General features: G+C 42.5%; 1 protein-coding gene across 8 annotated transcripts in view; it reads right to left on the bottom strand.

Moving 5' to 3' along the window:
- Positions 1–5336: 5336 nt before the first annotated feature.
- Ltbp1 (latent transforming growth factor beta binding protein 1) overlaps positions 5337–21171 on the bottom strand; it is a 408370-nt gene continuing 392535 nt past the window's right edge. For 5 of the 8 annotated variants that reach the window (XM_031357851.1, XM_031357854.1, XM_031357855.1 and 2 more), the window contains 3 exons: positions 12835–12957; positions 7524–7673; positions 5339–6741 (listed from right to left, as the gene is read on the bottom strand). In XM_031357851.1, coding sequence (XP_031213711.1) covers positions 6560–6741; positions 7524–7673; positions 12835–12957 — 455 coding nt within the window. In that variant the 3' untranslated portion in view covers positions 5339–6559. Of the gene's footprint in view, positions 6742–7523; positions 7674–12834; positions 12958–21171 lie in introns of all 8 variants that reach the window. The other 3 variants (XM_031357859.1, XM_031357857.1, XM_031357858.1) reach the window with 1 other exon arrangement.

Below are 21171 nucleotides of genomic sequence, written 5' to 3' on the forward strand. Positions count from 1 at the left end.
CTATGAGTTTAAGGCCAACCTGGGCTACAGAGTGAGCTCCAGGATAGCTAAGGCTATACAAAGAAACCCTGGCTTGAAAAACAAACCAAAGAAAGAAAGAAAGAAAGAAAGAAAGAAAGAAAGAAAGAAAGAAAGAAAGAAAGAAAGAAAGAAAGGAAGGAAGGAAGGAAGAAAGAAAGAAAGAAAGGAAGGAAGGAAGGAAGGAAGGAAGGAAGGAAGAAAGAAAGAAAGAAAGAAAGAAAGAAAGAAAGAAAGAAAGAGAAAGTGACAGATATAAAGACAACATCAAATAAATTAAAGCTGGCTGAGGAAATATTTCTTGGCCAGATCAATTCTACCCAAATGTTAAAAGATTAAAGAGTGTTCCTTAAGGGCTAAAGAGATGCCTCAGCCATTAAAGATTAGACTCATAACCAAAAAGGGAGGCTCCTTAGCCTGAGAGAGATGTTAATGAGTAAAAAGAAAATGGGTACTGATTATAAAAACCACAAGGAATTTAAACCCTGAAAATACCTTCCATGGTTAGAAAAAGTCACTCCCAGGAGCTACAAGGTTCTGGCTGAAATCCCAAGCCATAGGTGTATTACATCATTAAAAATTGTTGGCCTGGGCTGGAGAGAGGGCTCAGCAGTTAAGAGCACTCACTGATTCCAGAGGTCCTGAGTTCAATTCCCGGCAACCACATGGTGGGTTACAACCATCTATAATGGGATCCGATGCCCTCTTCTGGTGTATCTGACAGCTATAGTGTACTCATATAAATAAAATTAATAATAATAGCAATAAAAACAACAACAACAACAACAATAATAATAATAAAGAGTTGTTGGCCAGTAATGTCCTTGAGGGCCCCAACCATACAGGCTATTGCCAGTGCTATTGATTGCATGCTAGAAATACTAATAGATAGTACAATTCTGTTGCTGAAGATGCCACATACTTTGGTTGCAGAAAGAAATCAAGCTGGGACTGAGCTGGAAGCTCTCTCTATAACCTGTTGGGTTTCAGAATGCCACACGGCATTGTGCAGTCTGCTTGCTACCAAATATCCTACTAAGTTACCCACTTTCCATACTACTCTACCATCATGCCAGGCGAGATAACCGCACTGCACCAGCAGTGCCATAACTGCTATTGATATATCCAATGGCTTTTTGGTTGGATATAAGGCACGTTCCATAGGAAGAAACCCATGTTTAATACTCGTAATCCAGGACAAAACTCTGTAACTGCCAAGGTCCTAAGCATCAATGGGGACGAAATTCCTGTTTTGTTAAATGGATGCAATGTGGCTCTTAAGTTTCTTTCTAAACAGCTGCGTGTCCATAGATTATCACCATTATCCATATTGGGTTGGAAGGGAAATTTCCTTTTTCAGTAGATAATGGTTACTGTGAAAACTCACAGCCAGTCAAAGTGCTGAGACTAGTGATTACTGTGGCGTGGTGGGCCAATGGTCACCCAAATGGGAGAAAATAATCACTTATCTCTATCATGTTCTTTGAGTTTCAGAGGGCATCCCAGAAGAGCAGACCGAATGTAAGAGTCCAGGGAAGGGTGGGGTGCTGTGGAACTCTGCCCTCTGCACATGACCTAGCTGTTGTTGGGAAACCAGACATGATTACACGCAGTCTGCTTGTTACCAAATGTCTTATTAAGTTCCCCACTGTTCATACTATTCTACCAGCATGCCAGGTGAGATAACTGCACTGGACCAGCAGTGGTACAACTGTTACTGATATATCTAATGGCTTCTTTGTTGGATTTAAGGCTCATTCCATTGGAATATTGGGCCCACTAGCATTCCTTTGTGAAGGTGGAGGAGACTCGTGAGATTCATGAGGTGCTCAAGGCCTTTCCTCTCTCTGAGGATACGGAAGTGGCTAACAATGTGTGGGGAAAGGAGACCCTTCTTAAGTGGCATAGGTGCCACTGTAATACTGGCAGTGCTCCTGTAAGTCACCTCTATGTAAGGAAGCATCAGCTTGCCATGCTGGACTGGCAGAGAATTATTTAGTTCTTCAGTCTCTAGTTTATTTTTGCCCTGATATTTGCCACCTATCACTTCTACTAATTTTGGGTTTGGTCTGTTCTTGCTTTTTTAAATCTTCAGGACCCATTGTTACATTGTGCTTTTGCAATCTCTCTTTCATCCCACTTTCTCCTCTCTGTGCATAGTAATAATGCATTAGTAATAATGAGGCGAGCTTCTCGTATACATACACACACACACACACACACACACACATACATATAAATATATGTATAAATATATTACATACATATTGGCAATTTTACTTAATTTAAAAGTTATATTAACAGGTCGGGGCTCACTCCTGTCATTTTCTTGCTTTTCTCCTAGCTGTGTTAGGAGAATCCCCTATTTCTGTTTTCTTCTCTCCCTTATCTTGATAGTAAGATGATTCATGCGCTAACAGTATTTAGTTCTTCTATTTCTCTCTTGTATGACTTATTATTTTTGGACTTGGTATTTATATGCTAGTAAATTTAGATTAGAACTCTCATAAGTATCTTTTAAAGGCTGGTCAGCTGTTTATGAGGCCCCTTGCTACTGTCCTGTCTTGAAATGGCTTTATTTTTACTTCATTTCTGAAGGCTGTGTTATAGAGAGTGAAACCATAGTCTTTATGGTTTCGGGGCTTATAATATCTCATCCCATTCCTTCCAAGCCTATATAGATTTTCTTGACCGTGTGTTGCCGTCAAAAACTTATCAGGAGATACATGGGGCTGGCTGACATGAACAACAAAGGATAAATGGCAGCAATAACTCCAAAACATCAATGAAGTGCTTTGCTAAGTGTGGTATTGTGGTCAAGCCTGGGCAAATTCCTTTTGTGGCCCCCTTTGGTAGCATATACCATGAGGCAGGTGGCACCAGAGGTTTTTCAACCTGTAACTTCACTGAGGGTAGCACTTGCCTGAAAATGAGCAGAAAAAGAAGGTACATGGGTCAACGAAAAACTGCTTATGGCTCTCCCTGGCTGTGTACACTGTAATATGGAGTGTTGGAGACCTCTCCCTCAGCATTCTGCTTTGGTTAGGGCAGAAGATCTGAGTTGCCATGTTACCTTCTTGCCCTGTCAGCCATAAGCCTCTGAGCACAGTCCAATAGAGGAGGGGGTGATGGGAAATGTGAGTGCTGGCCTTCAGTCCTGGCAGGAAATGAATCTAACCATGGCCGACCATGCCCTTGGTCTAAAGGCAAGCTCCTCCACCTCCTGGACCTAACTCTTCCCCATACGGAAACACCAATCTCCTACCCTGCCAAGCACCCAGGAGGCTTAGACTATAGTCATTCTGCTGGGCCAAGATGAGTTTGAAAGGGAGTCATAACTCCATGCCAGTGCCATGGAATCTCAAAGCTAGAAATATTAAGAGGTTTCTGAGGCCCAGAGAAATCTTAACATTTTTTAAGGTAGTTCCTAGCTTTATTACACTAGGATGCATTGGGAAAGGATGCAAAATCTTTTCCCAAAGGAGATTATTACACAGATTTCAAGTTACTTTTCTAAGCGAGCCACAAGTATTTGAGGATTTTATTTCTCCTTTTATATTATTTTCTCCAGTCTCTGGGGTCTTTGAAGGTTCTGAAGCCTTATTTCCAGTGGTCTCCATATAGACTCTCCTCTCATTATGTGTATGTGTATATATAAATATATATATATTTATATGTACATACATATGTATATACACATATGTATGTTACTTTGTTTATTGCTAAAGGAGTTGAGCTCAGGGCATCTGTATTCTGCCATCTTACATCTAACGATGATGCTGTTTAAGAGTAGAATATCTTGTGCTCAGATACTCTTCACAAAGTAGTTTGCAAACACTGATTTCCACACTAAATTCTTACAGTATTGATTCAATACTATATTTATAAACTTTAAGTCAAACATACCAGAATTTTGGACAAAGAACATATTTTAGAGTCTGAAGTTAGTCTGCTTGTATGAAAAGTATTGTTATGAGATTATAATATAAAATTTAAAAATTGAGTGTGGTATTTGTGTATAGATGTATATGTTTGTGTATGGGTATAAATGTGTGTGCGTGTCTATGAGAACCAGAGGACAACTTTGGGTGTTTTTAGTTTGGTGAGTTTTGTTGTTGTTTTTCTTTTTTTCTTTCTTTCTTTCTTTTTTTTTCTTGAGATACGGTTTCTCTGTGAAATAGCCCTGGCTATCCTGGAACTTGTTGTGTAGACTAGGCTGGTCTTGAACTCACATAGATCCACCTGCCTATGTCTCCCAAGTGCTGGAATTAAAAGCTTGGGCCACCACCACACCTGGTTTCGTTCACCTTGTTTTTAAGACAGGTTCTCTCACTGGCCTGGAGCTTGCCCAGTGGGCTAGCCTAGATGGCCTAGCAAGCCCTAGAGTTCTGCCTGTCTTCTCCTACCCAGCACTGGGATGACAAGTACATGTCACTATGCCTAGGGATCAAACTTCTGTCCTTATGTTTGTGAGAGCCCTCTCTCAAGCCCCCAGGCATCTTTTCTTGGGACAGAACCCAACCATTTCTCCTACATGAACATCAGCTAAAGCTTTTACGTTAGTTCAGACTTTAAGTTTCTATGTAGCTTTAGTACTGCATTAACTTTCTATTATTGCAAACTCAGTCACATCAAACAACACCCAGTTATCTTATAGTTCAATAGGTAGAAGATTCACACAGGGTCATTGGACTGAAATCAAGGTGTCGGGTGTAGACAGTGCTATCCTCATCTCTAGATCGTGTATGAAGAGACCTCTCCTTGTCCTGCCTGGCTCCCACTAGCTGTCCACATCTTTGGTTCATATCCTTTGCCAGTTGGTGGTGACATGAAGCATTTTAATGCTGTACCTGACCTCTTGCATGTCATGTTTCCATAACTCCTTTCTTTCTCTCTTGCCACTTTTAAGGTTCCAAGGACACCCCTGGTGATTACATAGTAATAATACCCAGATAATCCAAGATGATGTTCCTTTTTGGGGCCAGCTGACTTGGAAGACTTCTCTGAGACAGTACTTCTCTTCATATGACAGATTCCAAAGGTTAGATGATCTACATCTTTAAGTTGCTATCACTTTGCCTGCTACAGACATTAGAAGGCAAAGGCCTCTCAAGAAACTGTTCACTGGGGGAATTTTCCACAGGGTTTGCTGAGGCTCAGTGAATTTCAGTTTATACTGTGAAGCAGCTATCATTGGTAAGGGTGGTTTATAAGAGATCAGAGACCAGGAATTTGAAAGGTCTTGCTTGTTCATTATTCTTGTTATAGAACTCCATATTGATTGTCTGGAAAGACCATAAGAAAGTATCATAGACAGGTGGTTTGACAACAGAAGTTTATTTTCTCATAATTCTGGAGTAGAGGTCAAGATCTGTGGCGGAATTGACTTCTCTCTGAGGCCTCACTCTTTTGTAAGGTAGTCACCTTCCAGCCCTCTTCAAGTGACCTTTCTTCTGCACGTGTCCTTACTTCCTTGTCACCTAAGGACACCTGCAGTCTTGGATTACAGTTTACTCCACTGGTCTCCTGTAATTTTCATTTCATCCTTACAGATCTTGTCTCCAAAGAGAGTCTGTGCATCCTAAAGCACAGGGATTCAGCACTTAAACGTGGAACTTAAGAGGGAAATTAGCAACCTGTAACAGTAGCTAACCAGTCCTACCTTACAGAAGTCTAAAGTGATGGAGGACCACTGGTTAAGAAATAAGAGCTGGGGGAGCTGTTATGGGGAAGGGGACAAGTTCTTCCACACTCAGGTTTTTTTCTACAAAAATGGTGATTTTATTTTCTTATAACATACAATGGTAAATGTTTGGGGGGATGATCAGGTTTTTAAATTTTTCTGGGTTGACTTTACACATCACAATATTAATACATGCTAAGAAGTGCTTCCATTTCCATCCAAGTAAGGGATCCAATTGACAGGAAATCTGGTAATACATTGAAAATAAAGGTGTTTCTCCACCCCTCCAAATGTATATAAAAGTTTAACAATTACTGCCTGCTCCACAGGACAGACAATTTGTTTTTCAAAGTCTCCGGACCAAGGAACAGCACAACCCTGTGTCATATTACTTATAATACACAGTTTAACAATATTTTATCAAAGATGTTTGCACTTGAGATTATTGCTGAAGAAAAACGGTAGCTGAAGATCTGCACAGCAAAAAGAAGAATCATATAAAAACATTTCCACCACTATTTAAAAGCCAAATTTAAGCAATAGTAAAAAAAAAAAAAATCAAAACAAGATAATAATACAACCTCTGTTTAAAATGACAGCCATGTCCTGCCTCTTTTCCATTGAATTTTACATATGAACAGACTATATATACTGGGTTTTTGAAGAAATGTCCATTTGGTCTGTCGCACCTGTCAGGTTCCTGCTCCATCCGCTCACTGTCTTTGGGGGTTCACTCAAACTCCAAGTTGTTTCTGTCTTTGCCACATTCTGGGTTAGGTGCAGTGTCTCAAGTATACATCGCTCCCTTTTCCTTTACACAGTGCAGAGTATATGGGCATAGGTTATGTAGCTTCTCCTTTAGTCCAGGTCACTGTCCTTGTCTAAATTCAAAGCGGAGTTCAGTGGCGTACAGTAGTTGGGCTTGTCGGATGGTATGTAGCCTGGCAGACACAAGCATTTGTAGGAACCTTCTGTGTTAATGCACTTGGCGTTCTTGCAGAGAGACATCCGATTATTCAGCTCGCTGCACTCATTTACATCTGCAATAAACCAAACCACAGGTCAAAAGCCTTTAATGTTATGCCACTCACCAGTGACACGCAGGTGCCATCCTGGGTGCTGCCCACAGTTCTTGGCCACCTAAACCAGACGGTTTCTTCATTTTTACCTCTCTCAATATGCAAGATAAGCCTTTATACATATTAAAATAGGCGATCAGGGAGAGTCTAGAATTGCCCTGTTATTTAATATAATGTCAATATTTGTTGGCTTGATATTTAATATACCCAAGCTACAGTGTGAATGGTGATTTTTTTTTTAAAGATTTTTATTCAAAATAACTGCTAAGGAAGCTGTTTATTTTCTAGCTGCCTTCAGTCTTTTATATTTGTCTCACATTCTCAGGGAAGCCATTACCGAACTGTCAAAATTTAAATTTAAAAGTCAAAATAATTACTTGAGACATTCTGGCCTTTTAGGGGGTGGGGCTGGAGGTAGGGCCTCATTCCCAGTACAGTTCCTGAGCAGCAGACACAAAGCCCTGGGGTTCAGTCTCTGACCACGAGGCTTCTTCTATGGGGTGATAACTATGAGTGTTGGCTGTCATCAAAGAAATACAGACTACGCCACTGACTACCTTAACTGTCTTTGTGTACAGGTCATGTGACACGAAGCATTATTCCACCTAATGCATATTTCCAGAACTTTTCTCATCTTCCCAAACCACAACCCCACCCATCTATCTGACATAGACTCAGTTGGCCAGAGCCAGTCGCAGGGGACACCAGGGAAAGAGTCCCTCAATGGACACTCTCATTCTTACCGACACAGGTCATCTTGGCCATATCCAGGTGATATCCATCAAAGCAATCGCAAGTGTAGCCTTCCTGGACCCTCACACAGCGGCCATTTTCACAGCCATTGAGGATGCCACATTCCTCGGCCTGCAGCTCCTCAAAGCTATTTAGAAAGCCTACAAGGGCAGAGGCAGAGGCCGGGTTAGAAGTGGTTGCCCTCCTACCCCATGAAAAACGGAATAGTAATAATAATGACTGTTATTTATTATTACTATTATTTAAGATCTGGCTTATTTTATTTATCTGATTTAGAGACTTTAATGCTAGCTTTAGAATTTGCTATCAAGTATACCTGGACCCAGTGTTAAGTGTAAAACAATGTAATTTTTTTATGTGAACCAGTCCACTCTTTGGATTCCAATGCTTTATACTAAAACCATATAACACGAGGAAGCAAGCAAGGGGTTGAGTTTTGAGAAAATAAGCATGAGTTTGAGTTTTTTCTTTCAAATTAGGAAATATGGAACTTTTTGAATGTTTTCCATGAATTTCCAGCAGGGCAGATGCCAGAAGGCCTTCTGGGATTAGATCGGTGGACTTCCTGACCAGGGTTCTGCAGGTGTTTTCTAAGAGGGCTCCCAGGTTTGAGTATGGACACTGGGAGTTGTAGAAACAAAGAGCCAGGCTGCCTGTGCCCTGTGAGGCCCGTTTACTCTGGCTTCCCAGGGAGCCTTCCACACCCAAAGGATAAAGTCCATTGAAGTGATTCCAAGCGTCTTGATAAATGGGAAGGTACCTCAGACTTGTGTTTAGAATAAAGGAATAAAACAAAGAAGCTCTTGTTTGGCTCTTTTTATAGTTTAGATACAAGTTCTCAGACCATATGAGACATCTAGAGTTTTAACAATATAATAACAATGTGGCCAGCCATGAAAGTGTTGAGCTATCTTACTAGAGAGGGAAGTTGTAAATATAAATACATAATGCCCTAAGTACACTGTCACAGTGTACTCTACAGTGTTCTCTCTACAAAGGGGAATTACTGGGCCTCTGAAGTAATTCTCTAATGAAACTGCAGGGGGCAGCAAAATATTGTTGCTATGCAGGGCCGCGAAGTCTTAATTTGCATAGAAGCCTACTAAAATACCTACTTTAAAAAATTAAAACATTCACAAGGTCCCCTTCCCAAAATTTAAAGAGGGAAAGAAACAGGCCATCAAGCTGATTTGAGAAATACAGACTAGTAATGAAATCAAAGCATTTTCAAATCCAGTATATCACAGAAAAATAATTTCAACTTTATAGTTAGCAAGATTGCATTTTATTATAGGAATTAAAATGTGCCATTAACAACTGGAACTGAAGACCTCTTAAAGATACTTCTGGATTTTTTTTTTCTGGGTGGAGACTCTCAGAAGACAGTTATGCTAGACTCCTATTTGCAAGCACAACAGAGTATCATTAATGTTGCTTGCCCATGGGATGGGTCTCAAATTGGCCTGGTTATAGGCTGGCCTTTCCCTAAGTCTCCACTCTATCTTTGTCCCTGTATCCCTTTTAGACAGGACAAATTTTGAGTGGAAAGTTTTATGGGTGGGTTGGTATCCTTATCCCTCCACTGGGAGTTCTACCTAGCTACAGGAGGTGGCCCCTTCACTTTCTGTAACCCCACTGTTATGTATCTCAGCTAAGGTCACCAGAATTGATTCCTAGGAACCTCCTCCAACCCGGGAATCTCTAGGAAGTTCCAGAGACACTTCTGGATTCTCAACCTGGTAGGTAGCCCCTGCTCTGAATCTCACATGGTACCTCTTCATGTAAATGAATACAACTACATCCAATAGCTGCCGTAACCCCCTGTGTCTATATTTGTGATGCCACAGCAAAGCTGAGTGGTTAACAATAGACAGAGACCATATGGTCTGCAAAGTCAAAAACATTACCATATTTAGCTGTAGTGGGATGGCCTGAGGCTGCTTGTATTCTAATGCTAATATTAGGCCCCCAAGACTGGCTGCCCCAGAGACTACAGTCTGCAGTAAGGCACAAAGTGACCTGCCCTCGTGTTATTTCTGATTGGTAAATAAAGATGCCAATAGCCAATAGCTGGGCAGAAGAGACATAGGTGGGGTTTGGGTTTCCTGGGCTTGGGGTTGGAAGAGGACCACAAGGAAAAGAAGAAGGTGTGGAGGGAGAAGGAAAAGTCATCACAGGTTAGGTGAGCCATAAAAACATGGTCTTGAGTGCTAGCCAATTGGAGTTAAGAACAGCCCAGATGAAACATAGTAAGTAGTAATTAATAATTCCAGGATATCAGTAAGAAAGTTAATTCTAATAGCATAAAGAGTAGTTACCTACCCAGCTCTTGTGATGTTTAAGGCTTATTGTAAACATGAAAGCTGTGTGGATCTTTTACCAGGAATAAAGGGTCAAAGGAGTGGGTAGAGACTCCAGGTTGGGATTAAATAATTTCTACAACATCTAGCCTTTCAGAGAAACATAGGGTGATCTCTGCCCTAAGGAATTCCAGTTTGTGTAATACTGCTCAAACCAAAGGTAACAGAGACCACAAACCATGAAAGTGGTGAGAGCTCTCACTTAGCTCTCTTCCATCACCAGCTGTTCTTCGTGGTCCCTTCCGCAGCAGGGCCAGAAGCTCTTGCTACCAGTCAGAGTGAACGCAGGGTCAGGGAGAAGTTTCTGCTAGGTAGGTTGTTTAAAGGCCTTTGTGGAATCAAATCCGGAGATCGAAACCCACACAACAACTCTATGTTGCTAAAGGGGAGCCTAGTGTGCCACCACCATGTGTGATGACATTTGTGAATTGATAGGCGCTTCAGAGTCTCGAAGAGAACGTCAGGAGAGTTCAGCATGGAAAGTTGTAGGATGTGAACTGTAATACAGCAGATGCTGCACACGAGCTGTGTGGGGTCGGGGTTACTTAGAGACTTACCTTCTATTTCTGGATTTGTGGGCTCTCTTTGGATCTTGCTACTTCTCCTCCCGCCTTTTTTTTTTTTTTTTAAGGAGAAGGCTTACTGATCTATAACCTTCACTGTAATGTGACGTGACCATAGTCTTGGGGTTGTGGATGTATTCAGGCCCATTTCGTGAAGTGACTCGGGGTAATGCCTTATTGGTAAAAAGCAAGACTACTGAGCACAGGTGCTAGGAATGGGACAGTAGTTATTCGTAGGAAGACCTGGGAGAGGACAACAGGAACCTTCTAGAACTGCATTATACTGGAACCTTGGAGAGCATCATTTAAGGATGTGGCAGCCAGCCTCACTGGGATAGCAGAAATGTGGCATTCCTAATTATGCTGGATGATCAGAACACAGTAAGCTTTGAAAGAGTCAAGGGTGTGTCGCCTCAGATTGCTCCAACTGGGGTGCTGACTCGGTAAAGCTGAAGTCACTTGAGAAACATTTTATATATGAACATGGTACCCAGCTCCTCTGTCCTAGTCCTACCAAGATTTTCCAGGGTCTAAGGCCTTCACACACTCACGCTGGAAAACAGCCTTGAACAGGGAGGCCTGTAAGTGGGTGGCAGCAAATACGAGGGAATAAAGTCTTGAAAGTAACTCTTACTTCCAGTAACTTCTTGCCACTATTCCCCTCCCCACCCATATGTCTCTTAGGGGGTTATCCTATCATAACATTAGATATTCCTGTGTCCTCATTTATTAAAAAAAAATTATTGTCCAGATCTAAAAGCCTCAAAGCAGTACGTGCTGGCTATTTCTTTAAACTTCATTCTTGTGCTGTGAACTCTTCATGCTTGTGGTAATGTACTTAAACTTTGTGCTTTCTCTCTCCTTCATCAGCACTTGGATTATTCAAGTCTTAGATCCCATGAAAGGAGTATCTGCCCTCCCTAAACATAAGGGAAGGAGGAAAATCCCCTTTGACTCAGTGGAAATGCCCCACCCCTACCCCATACAACTGCTTGGTTTCAGACCACAGGATTGAGGACTGAAGTGCATATTTTACACATTAAAACAGACCTGGTCTCCAGGCTCTCCCAGCATCACTCAGTCCCGACCTGGCATACCCCGTAGCCAATCTTGAACTTTCCAGTCCAGGGACTGGGCTGCCCTTCCCCCAGAGGCTCTTCCCTATATAATCCAGACATTTTGGGGTGCTAGTTCTCTTGTTCTCTCTCTCTCTCTCCCCCACCTCTCTCTCCCCTTCTCTCTTTCTCTCCTCCCCCACCCCCATGACAACTCCCTGCCCTCAATCTTTGTGGCCAGTGAATGTTTCCCAATAAACCTGCCTTTATTCCAATCTAATCTGGCTTGCATTGGCTCATTTCACCGGTGGCAGAGAAATAACCTATCAGATGGTGCTGAAATCAAACACCTACAAATTTCTGGGTGCTACTCCAAGACTATTACCAAATGGTGGTCTCTGGAAACAGACGACAGGGTCTGGAAGAAGAAAAGACCCCACCGCATTCTGTAGCTATGATGCAGCTCTAAAATCTCAGCCTCAGAGTCCACGTCCCATGAGGCTACAGCATGTGGGGATGTGGTCAGCTGCTCAAGTGGGGCGCATTCCTTGTGAGATGAGCATGGTCCCTGAATTAGCTTTTCTCTCACTATTACTCTGTAGCCTAGACCCCAGTCAGCCAGCTGCCATCTTTCATTCTGAACTGCTGTGTTTTCAAACCTCACTCTTCTCTGTTTAAAAGCACAGATGTCTCTCCGGTGGAAACAGAGTTTCTCTGTGTGGTTTCCTCACACAGGACCCTCTGTCTGTAGGCTATGGGAAATTTCCTTTCTAGAGGGGACATTATTTTCACTCTCGCCCATGAAAACTCTGCTCACAAATCCAGAAAAACCTGGCACCCATCACTTCTTACTTAATAAATCCCCTCACAAATGGATTCTAAAATCCATTTCTGACCAGGAAGGTATTTTTTTGACCACCCACTCTAAAATACTTGTAAAGATCAACTTGGTGTGCTGAAAATTTGTCATCTTCCAGGGAAATGGAACTAAACCATGACTTAATATGAAAAGATATGATTGCGCTGTAGCAATTATAACAATAAGATCATTTTCTTTACTTTATAGGAAAATAAATATAATAGTCCTCTATGCAATACTAGTCTTGGAATCTGGTGATTCTTACCCAGATCAGCAAGCTATATAAGCCTAGGACATTATAATACCAGCCTTCTGGGTCCACCCAGACATGCTGATGGGTAGGTTTAGACCAAGACCCACAGGTCTGCATTTGGAGCAATTTCCCGCAGATCATATTTTGAAAACACTGAGTAATCTTGATCCATGGCTTAACTTAACATGACTGACTGAATGAGTGTACTTACGATCCTGAATGAAGTAAGGGTCTGTTTCTGGGCCATACTGTTCACTGAAGTCCACCAACGCATCCCGTCCATATGGCCGCCGCCGCCCAGTCATAGGGATGTTGCATAGCTGGGCATAGTCATCTGAAAGGGAAAGGACATTGTTGGGTTACATTAGACACACACACACATCTCAGAGCAGTGATCCAGGTATGACACACACCATTCAGAAGCATCTCGAATGTGCCTGGGCATTCCTCTATGGGAGATGGGCACATGCACACACTGGGATAGAGCATAAAGAAGGTTCTCAAACAATGACCTAAAAGAGCTGATGATTTACAAAAAAAAATTTGCAAATACCCACAACACACACATACACACACACACACACACACACACACACACACACACACACACGCACACACGTACACGCACACACATACACACAAAGGGGTGGGGGGACAAGCCATCTTAGTATACATTAAACCTCCTAGAAGAGTAGCTTTATCCAACCTTAATATGTGTTATCATTAAAAATATAAGGAATAAGTAGTCCATGTAGTAAGTGAAAAGCACATGTCCATAGGAACAGGAAAAATGGATCACTGGCATTCATAACATGAAACAACAGCATCTGCGAATTCCCAGCTTGAATCCAGCAGCTGCTCCTCTAACTGTCTAACACTGAAATTCTCCAGGCCCCACCAAGAGGATCATGATGAACATCACACAAGGATGAGCGTAGTGGTGGTGGTAGCTTAGCAGCAAGGAACTTATGACCACACACTGCTTGCTCTGTCGAATGCTGCTGCAAGCATTTAATCAACACCCAGTTCACTAGAGCATTTGCTATTCCCCCAGCTTGCTGATGCAGACCCGATGTAGACACAACGCAGAGAGGTCACATCTCAGCTGGTACCCAGCAGCGCCAGTCTACAGTGAGCAGGCTACAGAGCTTTTGTCAAGTGCTGTCTCCTGCAGCTCTTGTGGAACACTGAGCTTTATTTGCTCTGCACCTCCAGCTGCCACTTCCTGTAGCCACATCCCCATTCCAAGCCTGACCAACCCAGAATGGTCGGATTTCTAACCTCTACTCCTCAACCAAGCCATGGGATCTTGGCTCTTCATTCTGCCACACCCCAACTCCAGGATGGGTGTTGAGGTTTGGTCTGTGGCTATATATTGTAATGCTAAATTCTATACTAGGAAGTCTAGGCCTATGAGTAAATTCTCACATTTACAAGCTTTTCTTGTGCAAACCTTGTTCCTTAATCTAGAACTATTGGCTAAATAAAAAAAATGGTTTGACAATTAATTGGGAGTCACTCCTAATCTACTTTTCCGTTTGCTGGCCTGGTTACCTCCCCAGGTATGTTCCCCAAATACTTGCTGTTTTTCCTGATCATACGCCCACGGTCCATCTCCTCTCCTGGCACCTTCTCCTCTGTCCATGGTCTCTTCTCCTCTCCACCTTCAACCAGGTAGCTCAAATCCTACCTACCTCTAATCCCTTCAGTAATTGGTTGTAGCTGCGATTTAAATGCATGCCATGATCTCAGGCTCTTTCCTACATTTAATAGCCATTGTGTGGAAAATCTAGAGAGAAATGCTTTATGCACTGAATGTATAAATTACAGAAAATGCATTCTACAAGTATAATAACTAGCAGTTGGTGAAAAGTCTGAGCTTCCTAGAGGTCAACTGTTCTGCCAGGAGGACTTAGAGGCAGCCAGGTACTAGGCTCCCCTACTAGGTAGACAATCTCACCACCCAAGGCAACACTTATCCAAAGGTTTTCAGTTTGTTTCCTCCTGTATACAACTGAAGAACAACACTGTCTGGCAAGATGGCCCAGCTATTAAAGGCGCCTTCACCAAGCCTGATGACCTAAGTTAAATACTGGGATCCACATGGAGATCGCCTTCTAGGAGAGAGCTGGCTCCTTCAAGTTATCCTCAGACTCCCATAAATGTACACTGTAGCTCACATCCACTCACTCTTTCTCTAAATAAATAACTCTAAGGAAATAGCTAGTGTGACCTGTAAAGGCTTGCTTTCATCCCTCAATGAAGGGTGAAGAGTCAAAGCCCACACACTCTGAGAATAGCACCAGAGAAAACAGTAAGGCCTCAGAACACACTGAGCCATAAGATAGGGCAGGGATCCTTATTGCTCGTAACCTCTCTCCTCATGTAGAAACAACATCCAGACCCCAGACGCTCCCAACAGTTTGCATGAAGCCATTCTGTGAAATGAAATATTAATTTCATTAAGGAAATAACAGAGCCCAAAACAAAACAAAAATAAAGAACAAACAAACAAACAAACAAAAACCCAGCTTCAAATAGAGCACGAACCATTGTCAGTTCTGTATTATTAATATTTGAAAAGCATGAAGGGCTTCCCTTGAGACCAGAATTGTTCAAATGTTTGCAAGTTTTAAGAGCTGAGGTTATCTCTCCTGATTTTTATTTATACATATATATTTGCTGTACATCTCAAAGGGAAGCCATCTTTTAATATTTTATAGCCAAGCCATAGTGTGATTAAGAGTAGATATTAAAAATGAATCAATTCGTATGCTCAATTTGGAAGACATAACCCAGAGATGGCTGAGTATTCTCCTGAGGGACGACTGTCAGCTGTTAGGGAGCCCTACTGAGACTTGAGGTCGAAGGATGCCAAGTGACACAGAAAGGGCCTGGCCAGTGTTGTTTGGCTTCAAGCCTGGGCTCTCCTCCTCAAAGCAGTGAGGTGACTGACTGTTGTGAGAATTCACCTTCTATCAAGGCCAAAAGAGAGACCTCAGGTGGGAGTGAAAAAGACGACCATTAAGTGTCCAAAAACAGCTGCCTGGGAGCTACACTCGAACAACAGCTAAGCAGATGTAAATGAATTATGTTATGGGAAAAGGTACTTTGGATTAATTTTAAAGACCTAATCAAAGGTACAGACCAGTGAAACTAAATTATGGCCAGACACTGCTAAGTGGTTCCTAAAGAAGTTTCCAGACTCGAGCCAAGCTGGAGAGAAGATAGCAGAGAGAGGTGAGGATGGGTAGTTTTAAGACCTGCCTCATCTTTCCATTCCCTTCTCCCGTCATGCATTGCCACTCTACCGCCCTGTAGCGCCCTGTCTCTAATGTATTGCATGATAAGCTTTAAAACAGTTCTGGTTAGATGTCAAAATAGCATTTCTGTGTCACATGCTCTGTTTTGTAGCTGAAGACGTGTGCCTGTGACCAACACAAGGGCACGATTATCTCTCTAGGATAAAAACAGGTCTGTCCTAGCCCATGTCTTTTGTGTCTCCCATCTTTCCGTCTTACACATCATCTCTGATCCTGGCCAGGGTCAAGCAGCCGTGAGTGTGGGGAAATGGGAAGGACGTGGGCCTCGGAGGCAGAAACCCACGCTGGAGTCTTGGTTGTGCTGTTTACTTTCCTGTTTAGCAATGTTGGGCAAGTCTCAGTTCCTACATCTGTCACGTAGGAGTTATTCTTTCTAAAGCAGCTCTATTTATTTTTACTGTATGAATGTTTTGCCTGCATGTATGTCTGCTTGCCATGTGTGTGCCGAGTCCCCAGGGAGGTCAGAAGAGGTAATCATATCCCCTGGGACAGAAGTTACAGGCAGCTATGAGCCACTGTATGGATGCTGGGAATCAACCCTGGGTCCTCTGCAGGAGTAGCCAGTGCTCTTAACCTTTGAGCCATCATCTCTCCAGCCCCTCCACAGGGGTAATTCTTATCTCATCTGCTTATGTTAGTGGCTCATGAAGAGTGAAGTAATATTATAGATTTGCTCATAAAGTTTGAAGCTCCAGAATTATGAAAGTTATTCTTCTTTTCTTTCTCTTAAGAGAAACCCAGAAGTCTTCATGGAAGATCTCGATATTTGAAGTATTGTAAGTGACTTATAAATGTCTGAACTGAAGGTGATCCGTGGGCAAAAAGAGCTGCAATCAATCAAGGAAGATGGAAGAGCAAATTCCAGGCATTTGCTGATTCTCTTTTTAAGATTATCTGAAGATTTTTATATAGATGGAAAAAACTGGATAGAGAAAAAAATGTTCATGAACATTCTCCAACAAGACACATAACTGGCAATTGCCGTCGCAAATGTGCTTATGTGTGATGTTATGAGCAATAGTACTTTATTTTTGACTCACAGGTTTCACCATGTAGCCCTGGCTGCCTTGCAACTCACAATGTAGACCAGGCTGGCCTCAGACTCACAGAGATCCACTTGCCTCTGCCTCCCAAGTGCCTCCCACACTCAAAGGTGTGCACCATCACATTCCATATCAATAGCACATTCACCAATAGCAGGTTAACAAAGCTCAGATTCTACAGAATGGACATTATCCAACAAAATGTGACATCTTTTCATGGTGTACAAGGGATAGCTCAGAACATTACAATGAGGCATAGGTAAGGTACATAGGTAAGCTCAGAATATAAGGAGGATAAATCTCTATCATGTTCTGGCCTCTGAGTTATCCCAAGCCCTGAGAGAAACCCACTCTAACTTGGAGGTGCTTGGTTGTGGTTAGCCCTAGGTCTGGCTTAATGTCAGAGTTTGGCTTAGGGGACATCAGTGAATCAGGGCTGGCTGCAGTACAGAGGCCAAGAATAGCAGATCTCTGAACTATTTCCACAGCTTCCCAGGAGAACCCAGGGAACCTTGGCTGCCTCTCCCTCTGGCTCGCCATGAGCACAAGCACAGCATACTTTGTCCTTAAAGTCTCTTTGCTTTCCAAAGCTTCCTCTTCTTCTGCACATCAATGACAATTAATCATCTAGATGTCAGGTGTTAGGTGCAGAGTGATGACGGCTGAGCAGATCCCAAGAGCCCTCCTTTCTGAGACCCCCTAATGAATGTTTCCATCTGGGGAATGTTTCCATTTAGCCAAACATAAATGTGAAATGAATAGCTAATGGAAATAGTAACACCTCGATGACTGGATGACTGTCTCCTACCCATGGCATTCCCCACCTCCCCAGCACAAATGCACAGCTCTAGATCAAAGCTATGACAGGGACACATGGGGTGGCATGGGCCACCACCACTATGTGTTCTAAACAGATCCAGGCCGTTGATCACACTAATTTTCCTGGCATGGCAGATTCACACGACAGATGATCCTGCTTTGATTTCTACTTTAAATGAAAAAAAAATTTTAAATTACCCCCCTGGAGCCAGTGGGTCTGGGACCCCTGCTGTCAGAAGCAATGGGAAGCACATTACTACATCCTGGCAGGAAATCTCTGTTTTTGATGACAGACGCATCTGTGGGGCTGGTCTGGACCATCACATGCCACTGTGCCACTCTGGCATACGAGAATCCAGGAGGTGAAGTTTTTGTTGTCTGACAGCTTTTTGACATGAAGCAGAGGCTGGGCTTGGGTTTTCACACACCAGAGCTGAACACGTAGAACAATGAAATGTAAACTGTGTCTATGTGGGAAGAGCAAGGTCCAGGTCTTCTGTAATATGTATAGGGGTCCCATTTCATTCAGATTTCTCTACCAGGTGTTTTTTCCCTACAGGTTTAAACAGGCACCATTAACTGATGACGGTGTAGCGGGGAAGAGGAAGGACTTGAGCATTTATCACAGTGACTGCTCAGCCTGCAGCTGAATGGAAACTTGTCCTTAACAGAAACGGGCAAAAGCTATTTCCTTCTTTAGACCATGGCAGTGAAGGAATGGGACAGAGAGGCCTCAGGAGGACTACTGACGTGGTACTTAAGTCACTTAGACCTGCACTGCACTGCATGTCTGGCTTTTTCAGAGAATAATCTCTTGCCAGAGTAGAGCTGCTATCAGCCTTCTTCCAGGAAGTTAAAAAGTATGGAACTGTGAGAGGAAGTTAGATTCACACACATCACACACACACACACACACACACACACACACACACACATAAAACAACTGCACACATGACATACACAGACACACATACACACCACATAATCAGACTCATACACACACCATGCATGCCATACACACATAAAAATACACCATACAACAACCACACACATAACACATCCACAACACACCACAAATAGGCACAACACACACATCACAATACACAAATGACATACACACAACACATATACAATCAGGCACAACAACACACACACACCACACCCTGAATAAAAGGCCTAGAGTCAACACTTGAGTTCTTGTTCTCATTTCTTTTCTTTTTAGCTCTTGGTCTGAACCTGTTTCCTTGAATTTAATTTCCTCCATCTCTGGACCAAGATTTGTGCCATTCTTTGCTTAGCTGTATCAAAAGTGATTCATTCGTTGCTTCTTTAATTTATACAATCATAGCCTGAGGATAGCATGAACTTGGAGAAAATCTGGATAACCAGGGGCGAGGAAGGGAAGGCAAAGTGAGAAGCTTTGCATCTCACTCCATATGTGAGCAGCAAACGAAGAGAAAAGGTCTTTCAGAGGGGCAGGGTAGGAGTACAACTGACAGAAAACAACTTATGGTGCGAGGACACATGTCTGTAATCCCAACACTCTAGAGTCAAAGGCAAGAGGATCAGTAGCTCCAGGCTATCCTAGGCTCAACACCAATCCTGAAACCACACCAAACAAAAAAACCAGACACCCAGACACCCAGACAACTAGACAGACAAGGAAGCATCAGGCTAGCCCTGAAGTACGTACACCCTTGCCTACTGCTGAGAAAATGTGGAAAAAGGCAACCAGCAAGCGTGCACCCTGGAGCTATGGTGCACACACAGCACACTTTGGCATCTAGTTTGCTCTACATCTCAGAGACACCCAAGGGAAAACTGATCAGCTTTGTTCTATTTCTCATCAGCGCGCTACAGTTTATAACACATGTCTAATGTGAGCAGAAGGTTTTGTGTGGAAGTGCTCTACCTGCCAAGCCTGGTCTGTTTGCAGCTGCTCTTCTGGCACCCTTGGAAAATTGTTCGATGCTGTCCCCAGACCCTGAGCATCAGGTAAATACTTTGCTCAGCCATAAGCATCTGTGGTTCAAGTTCCAGGGAGAGTCATAACCATGAACGCTATGAGCTCAGCTCCGTCAGGGTCAGCTCTATCATTAGCGGGATTTATGTTTATTGAATTTGCTCGATTTATTAGGTGAAAGAGATCAAATTGCTTAATGTTCAATTAAATTGTACTTGTCGAGGACAGGGAAGTAATGAAGTCTAAAGTCTTGGCAGGGTTTATACTTCATGGGACTCCTGTAAACCACAACACTGAGGAAACTCGCAGCTATAGACCAATCAAGCCTGCCCACCCCCAGCCTTCCCTGAAGGTCAGCTTTCCAGTGTAGTCACTTTCAGTGTTTCCCATCAGATGACTGCTAGCCGACTAGCTGACAGAAGAGAATGTTGGCTACAAATGTAATAGTACAACTAAATAATTTAAAAATGGAGGCCCTCTTTGTGTTTTAAAACTGGGATCCAAACATTTATATTCTTGTAATAGCACTAAGTCCAGCCATACAGGGAAGCCTGAGAATAGAGACTGTAACATGAATTCCTTATTAAGAACATAATGGAAGGTTTCCCTTACTTCTTAGTAGTCAGGGCTTTGGAAGACACCACTAAGGTTTACTTGCAGGCAATCTCAAAAGGAACAAGGAGTGGGGGTTTACTCTTGATGCCAGACAAGAGGCAAAGTTTAACAATTTAAAGAGGGCACCAGGGAGGGATTTCATTGTATTCCTCTTGTTAAGAGATCTATTTTTTTCTCCCACTGTGAGCATAGATAAGTCATGTCATTGTCCCTTTCCTGCTCTTGGAAGTGACAAAAAGCCAACAAATTAGGAGAAACATCCATAAGGAGTGCATTTGTTTTTCTTTTTTGATAAGGCAAGTAAGAATTATTTAGAAAGAGAAAACAAATACATACTTATGGCTAAAAGGGAGGCCGTATACTTTGTAAATGTACCAAACGCCACTGACGTGTCCACTTAAGGACACTTGCTTTTGTTTTATGTGCATTTTTACCTCAATTTAAAAAATAAATGCAAATGAATGGGGGATGCTTGAATGCTTGACCAGCATGCACAAGATCCTGGGATCAATCCCTGGTAGTAGTAGTAGTGATATTAGTAGTAGTAGTAGTAGTGTGTGTGTGTGTGTGTGTGTGTGTGTGTGTGTGTGTTCTATAGTTCATTTACTCATTCTATTTTTAACTAGTAAGTAAGAAAACACAACATCTCGAGGGTCCCTACAAGATTCTATGTGTGATTCTTTTTTTATATTGAAAATAGATTTTTTTCATACAATATACTCTGATTATAGTTCTCCTCCTCCAACACTTCCCAAATCCTCCCTACCTCCCCTCCTATCAAATCC

The sequence above is a fragment of the Mastomys coucha genome, unplaced genomic scaffold, assembly GCF_008632895.1.
Source record: "Mastomys coucha isolate ucsf_1 unplaced genomic scaffold, UCSF_Mcou_1 pScaffold6, whole genome shotgun sequence".
Taxonomy (NCBI): Eukaryota; Metazoa; Chordata; class Mammalia; order Rodentia; family Muridae; genus Mastomys; species Mastomys coucha.